The sequence below is a fragment of the Primulina eburnea genome, chromosome 16 (genome assembly GCF_022965805.1).
Source record: "Primulina eburnea isolate SZY01 chromosome 16, ASM2296580v1, whole genome shotgun sequence".
Classification (NCBI taxonomy): Eukaryota; Viridiplantae; Streptophyta; class Magnoliopsida; order Lamiales; family Gesneriaceae; genus Primulina; species Primulina eburnea.
Window position 1 is genome coordinate 9,527,514 of NC_133116.1, and position 7,029 is coordinate 9,534,542.

General features: G+C 35.1%; 1 protein-coding gene across 2 annotated transcripts; it reads left to right on the forward strand.

The window, feature by feature from the left end:
• Positions 1–3,177: 3,177 nt before the first annotated feature.
• LOC140816368 (inactive leucine-rich repeat receptor-like serine/threonine-protein kinase At1g60630) lies at positions 3,178–6,553 on the forward strand. 2 transcript variants are annotated; one of them, XM_073175588.1, is made up of 3 exons: positions 3,178–3,452; positions 3,641–5,212; positions 5,726–6,553. In XM_073175588.1, exons 2-3 carry the CDS (start codon positions 3,889–3,891, stop codon positions 6,373–6,375), a joined length of 1,974 nt encoding a protein of 657 aa, XP_073031689.1. In that variant the 5' UTR covers positions 3,178–3,452; positions 3,641–3,888; the 3' UTR covers positions 6,376–6,553. The 2 variants fall into 2 exon arrangements, with proteins under 2 accessions (XP_073031689.1, XP_073031688.1); XM_073175587.1 differs by having other exon boundaries at positions 3,178–3,403.
• Positions 6,554–7,029: the final 476 nt, after the last annotated feature.

The window sequence follows — 7,029 nt, forward strand, 5'->3', positions numbered from 1 at the left end:
AACAATCCTTAGAGCTGAAACTTCTAGAAACTAATCAACAACTTCGATATGTTCATAAATGAGATTTACAACAGATACAATCTTTCTCACTACAAATCAGCTGAGTTATGCAAAATATCAATGGTAATAAACAAGTGCACAATCTGATCCTAAATAAGACAACCAAAATATATTGTACTCAATAATCTACATCTCAACAATTGCACTAATTGCAATCAATGAAAATCGACTGTTATCAATTGTAGGGCCGAATGTTTGCCGCTTTAACAAAAATTATAGTTGGTGGTAACTGTACAACTCAAATATTTTAAACCATACAACAGCTCAAGCACCACGTTTTTATTGTTCTACCCAACAGGAAAAATTATTGCACCCAACATGATTCAAATTCAACTCAGAGATAATTGTATGTTGTTGTGGGGCCCTTAACTCCTAATTGTTATTACGATACAATTTGATTAGGGTTAATTAATTACAGATGAAAACGAGTTTAAATTTTCTTTACAATGAGCCCAAAATATATTATTTGAATAGTAAAAATAGTATTTCATCTCAAATCATAAAATATGCTCACACATAATCAAAACCAATTGCATACAAATAACTCATATCCTCGGGACATGCCCCGGTATATAGATACATATACATATATATACTAGGATAGACCACTAAACCTCAAATCAACCTTGAATCCCTCCAGAAGCACCATCTCCGGTCTCTTGATAACCTGAAGTACATGACATTGTCCACACACAAAGACAACAACAGCCCTCCTTGGGGTGAGCAAAGCTTCGTATAAACAACCATCATATATACATCAGATATCTACACAATAATATATGATATGTAATGCATGTATGTTGTGGAGATATCAGGTCAAATGCATATCCACTGAGTATATATCGGAATCAATTGAACCGCTATCAAATCAATGCTCGAGCTGGTACACAGGCCTCAATCAGGGATACTCGTATGATAGCGTCGCCAAAGCGCCATCAAATCTCATATCTCAATCAATCATCGGGGCCACAAATGAATATGCTTTAATGGCCACATAATGTCAAATATAGCATCGTGTTCACAAACCCTAGAATCAAATCCAACCATATCAGGGTTTCTAAGGATCATAGCTCAATGTGCATGTCATGTATCGATGTATGTAGCAAATAACGTGTGTTAACAAAATATTTATTTTATACATTGATAATCCAATCATGATGTCATGTATGTCACAATAACTCAACAAAGAAGACATATAGACACATATTCTCAATCAAATCAACCAAAACATATATCATATGATACAGATACATGTCGTATGTTACTCGGTCGCAACATACCTCAATTCTTCGTTTCCAGTCGATGTAGCTTGAATATTTCAGTATAAAAACTCTATCTACATCAGTAACAAATTCATTTCAATCAATAATTTCATTCAAATTCAAAAATATAAGTTTCAAATATCTTTTGAAAATTTGAAAATTCATATCAAATCGAAATCATAACATAATTCAATTCCGACTTCAAAACTTAGTTTCTTTTCTGTTATTCTACCACATATATGAATCTCGATTTCAAATACATGCTATTTCAGCATTTCAATAAATAGAGGTGTTTAAACTAGAAGAAACGTGCCTCAAAAGAATGTTTTCGACACAAAGATTCCGAATATATAATTTGTTTCACGTTCTGATAGCGTGTCGAGGTGATTTCGTACGATAGAAATCTAGTTTATCTCGTATTCTCTCGAATCTACGATAAGAAGAATGAATAAAATAACATAAAGTAACTTATTCTTATCACCTCGCCAAAGTCGGTTTCGCACTCGGGCAGTAACATCTCGTGCTCGAGCGCGAGACGGTCTGTCCTCAAATGCAATTTGTGTCGTGCTCGGACAGTAAAATGTCGCGCTCGAGCGCGAGGTGTTTTGTCCAACATCCTAAGTTCCACATGAGCAAAAGTGGTCAACATGAAAGTTGTAGATTTATGTCTTGGCTTTCATTTGCCACCGACCTCACTCAATTTGGATATCAGATGCGAGAGTTATGCTCATTCGCCCAAATTGTGTTAGTGCAGAAACTGCAATGCACACGTTACACTTCAGGATGATTTTGCCCCTATTTCCAAATGAAAACTCAAAACATGAAAGTTTTATTACTATGTATTAGCTTTCCAATGAAATTTGTTTAATTTCATTTGGACTAATACTCAGATAATTATGTTGAAAATCGTAAAATGTGTCACTTTTCTATTGCAGTTCAGCACATCATTCAACTACGATTCAATTTCTAATACAACCTTTCATTATTACCACTTATTTTCTCTCCATTGTCCTGATATAAATTTTATACATAATCACATGACAATTTCATTAATTATCGATAATCAAAATATGATTTGCGATAATATGATACACGGTCCTTATAGTTGTACTCAAGAGATGTTTTCAGATTAGTCCGATGATTAACACGATTGATGTTCACTGACTTAACCGACTCAACTCAATATATCCTTGACTCTTGTACAAGATAAGATGAGTACCGTTCTTTTTTAAAAACGTATCAAATCAATCTTGATTCACATAAAGTTCATTTTAGTGATTGCTTGCTTTCTTTATTAGATCAGCATTGTTCAACGTACATTAGTTCAATACTTCAAATTAGATTTAATCATTAGAAGATATGTGTCCAATAATCTAGTCTTATCGAATCATTTTAGTTTTAATCATCAAAACTTAAGTCCAAATTTTATCTTGATAAAATAACAAGATAATAATTTTCTGTAAGATTTTATATACATATATAGTCTCATCAATATCACAAATCAATAATTATCTAAAATTATAAAAATAACTAGGACAATTTAGTAAAATATAATTATAATCTTGTCGTTTTGTCCTTGAAATTTAAATATTATTGGATTTATCTATTACTTTTTCTCATTACATCCAGAAGCTCAGAAATTGGTTCTCAAATTGCACCCAAAAATTGTGAAGAATTATTGTTTCATGACTCCAACAGATGTTGATCATATAATATATATATATACATATATATATATATATATATATATATATTTTTAATAAAGTAAAAAATTTATTCGATGTGCTCTTAAATTCTATTCAAGTGTCAAATTCTTGGGTTGGAAATTGTCATCTAAGTACAAGAAAGAAAGTGAAAAAGAAATTAGGAAACTAAAAAGTTATTTTTGTCAGTCAAGCCTGAGCCAATTCACGTGATATATTTTCAGGCTTGGGTAAGAAATTCAAGAAAACCCCATTAATATCCTTGCCTTTCTAGCTCCCGTTTCTCTGATGACGATGGAGAGAGAGAGAAGCAGTTGAGTTCACAGCTCTCTTTAATGAAGAAAAAGGAGAAATAAACTTCATTACTGAAAATACACAGTGAGTAGACGAGTTGTCATAAATTATTCTCCAATAATCTAGACTCTTGGTATGGTGTCTTTGTCTCTTTGCATTTCTTTCCTATTTCCTTGAAGAACCTGTCTTAATAAAACACATATATTTGGTCAGAATTATAGGCGTTGATAGGGACACTAATTGGCGCCTACTTTACGTTTTTCATTGGTCATAATGATTCACATTAATCTTATGTTACCTCTTTTCCATTGATGGCTCTAGATCTGGAGATTTGTGTTGTGAAACCGGCTGTGTTGAGGCTGTAGACAGAAGCCCGTTTGTAATTTGGATGTCCCAGCTTTCAAGATTCTTGTAAGTGTTAAGTAATGATCAATGCTGAACCTTGTCGGCCTTTTTCGAGAATGGGAACGGAATAAGACTCTACTTTTGGTTTTCTAGTTGTTTGTTTTCTCTTCTAGATTTCAAATTTTGGGTACAAAATTGTAGAACTGTGGTTGTTGACTTCATCAATGGGGAAGTTTGCTCTGTTGTGTAGGCACAACGTGTTCTTGTTTCCATGTTTAGTTTTAGTTTTCGGTGCATTTCCACGAGGAAGATCAGGAGATGCTGAGTCTCTTTTAGCGTTGAAGGCATCAATAGACCCATCGGATATGCTTCAATGGGGAAGAGGAAGCGATGTGTGCAAATGGGTAGGTGTTAAACAATGCCTTAATGGTAGAGTTATGAAGCTTGTGGTTGAAAATTTTAACTTAAGTGGCACGTTAGATGGGAAAAGCTTGAATCTTTTGGATCAGTTAAGGGTTTTAAGTTTCAAGGAAAACTCACTTTCTGGGCAAATCCCAGAACTCTCTGGCCTCAAGAACCTCAAGTCTTTGTTCCTCAGTGATAACAGGTTTTCAGGTGGAATCCCGACTAATCTTGCTCTCCTGCATCGCCTAAAAATCATTGACATATCTGGTAACCTAATATCAGGTCAGATTCCGAGGTCCTTAGTTGATTTGCCTCGATTATACATGCTTTATTTGCAAGATAATCAATTGATTGGTGATGTTCCGGCCTTTGATCAGAATAGTTTGAAATTCTTTAATGTGTCTAATAATGCACTCACCGGGGAAATCCCGAATACCTCATCCTTGTTAAAGTTCAATAACTCTTCTTTCAGTGCTAACATAAATTTATGTGGCCAACAAATTCAAAAACCTTGTAATACAAGTCCATCTCCTAGTCCCTCAAGCCCGATTGCACCCACCAATACTTCAAAGCATCATAAGAGGAGGAAGAAGCTTATCTTGATAATTGTTTTGAGTGTTGGTGGATTTGCCGTATTATGTATTGTTACTGTACTGTTGATATTCTGTTTGAGGAAGGGAAGTAAGGAAACCGAGTTGAGAAATAAGGTGGTCGCACGAGGTGTGGAGGAGGCAGCTAATAGTGTGAATAGAGACAATAATAATAATAATAATAGCAAACAAGGGGGTTTATCATGGGATCAAGGGGGTGATGGACTTGGGAATTTGGTGTTTCTTGGACCCGGTGATCAGCAAATGAGTTATAGCTTAGAGGATTTGTTGAAGGCCTCGGCCGAGACGTTGGGAAGGGGGACTATGGGGAGCACTTATAAGGCAGTTATGGAGTCGGGATACATTGTCACTGTTAAGAGATTAAAGGAGTCTAGGTATCCGAGGATGGAGGAGTTCGGGCGACACATTGAGATTGTTGGTAGATTAAGGCATCCAAACTTGGTTCCACTCAGGGCTTATTTTCAAGCCAAGGAAGAACGCCTACTTGTATACGATTATTTTCCGAATGGAAGTCTCTTCTCTCTCGTGCATGGTACGCCATTTTGTATACTGTTTGCATGTTTACTTGTGCTAATGCCTAATGCTGATAAGTTTTTATTTTGTCATCTTTAGCTAATCCTCTTCAGGTTTGGCTCCATCGTGTTTTGTGCAGCGCCTCACATATATCTCGTTCTTTTACTAAAACATGATACAAATGTAAATAACTTTGTGATATAGTTTGGTTCAGCCTGTAGAAGGTTCAGGCCCATTCTTTTTAATTGCCTTTCTTGTTGCAAGTTAAAATTCAAAACTTGAACTACACATTGAGATGTTTTTAAAACCATTCAATGTGTTACAGAATGCGTTTAGTCTTCTTTCTGTTCAACATATACATTTTAGAAATCTTAACTTGTACGCATCAAACAAGTTGAGGAATAGACATTTTTCTATCGAATACCAGAAGGAAGTTAGTTTGTATTTTCAGTTTAGTTTTTTTTAAAAAAAAAAGTTCCCCAAATTTATTGTCATAAAACAATGTGGTTATTTTTTAACATAATAATGACAGGGTCAAGAGGTTCGGCTGGTTCAAAGCCGCTTCACTGGACATCTTGCCTAAAAATAGCAGAGGACTTAGCCACGGGACTACATTACATACACCAGAATCCTGGTCTAACTCATGGGAACTTAAAGTCCACCAATGTCTTGTTAGGGCCGGATTTCGAGTCATGCCTGACCGATTATGGACTGACCCCATTCAGGAATCCCGAGTCACTCGAAGAATCAAGTGCCACTTCCCTTTTCTACCGAGCCCCCGAATGTCGTGATTTACGAAGGCCAACAACACAACAAGCTGATGTCTATAGTTATGGAGTCCTCCTCTTGGAACTCCTGACTGGTAAGACTCCATTTCAAGATCTTGTCCAAGAATACGGCTCAGACATACCAAGGTGGGTGAAATCTGTCCGAGCAGAGACGACAGACTCAGGTGACGAACCGGTATCAAGTAACGAGGAAAAAATGAACGCTCTTTTGAACATTGCTGTAACATGTGTTTCTGTCACGCCCGAGAGTCGTCCTGTAATGGGGGAACTTCTGAGGATGATAAGAGAGGTAAGAACAGAAGCTCAGGTGTCTTCAAACAGCAGTGATCATTCCCCTGGACGATGGTCGGATACTGTGCAGAGCTTGCCAAGGGAAGGATATGTGAGTATATGAAGAATCGAATGCTGGTGTTTGTGAGTAGTGCAACTATCGCATTTTTTTCCCTTTCTTTGTGTACTATTATTTTTTCTCTTTCAAATAAGTACGAGTTATTGATTGCTCAAGAATTCTACATCAACAAGAGTTTTTTATGTTTTGTGGTTGTTTATTTATTTATTATTTATTTTTATAACGATGAAACTCACATTTTAACTTTATTGGTATGCGTTGGATAAATTTTAAATTGGACACAATAACTTGCAAATCATGTAAGCTACGTCGTTTTCAAATTTTAATCGGTGTAGCATAGATTGTATATTGTTAGGGAAGGACGTTTAATGTGGTAAATTTGACTGTAAAAATGGGGAAAAATTACCATAATATGTGAGGGTGAACAACTATAATCTGAATAACATTTGTAATATTGTGATATTTTTATAGCCAGATCATAGTTAATTAATGTTTAATATATATTTCACGGATTATTTTTTAAGTTAAAATAAGTAGCTAATTTACTGAAATTTTTAATGTAATTTTCATTTACTGATTTTGTCAACCATCATTCAACGGCGCAAATATCAATGAATCAAATTTAATAATTAAAGCTTGCAGTAAGATGCTAACAATTAAAGTAAAAAAAATTTGATTTCTTTGTCTTATTTTGTCCTT

Excerpts from the sequence above, each read along its gene's own strand:
- LOC140816368 (XM_073175588.1), top strand. The coding sequence starts at position 3,889 with ATGGGGAAGTTTGCTCTGTTGTGTAGGCACAACGTGTTCTTGTTTCCA. Across the intron at positions 5,213-5,725 it reads TCTCTTCTCTCTCGTGCATG|GGTCAAGAGGTTCGGCTGGT; the intron begins GTACGCCATTTT and ends TAATAATGACAG.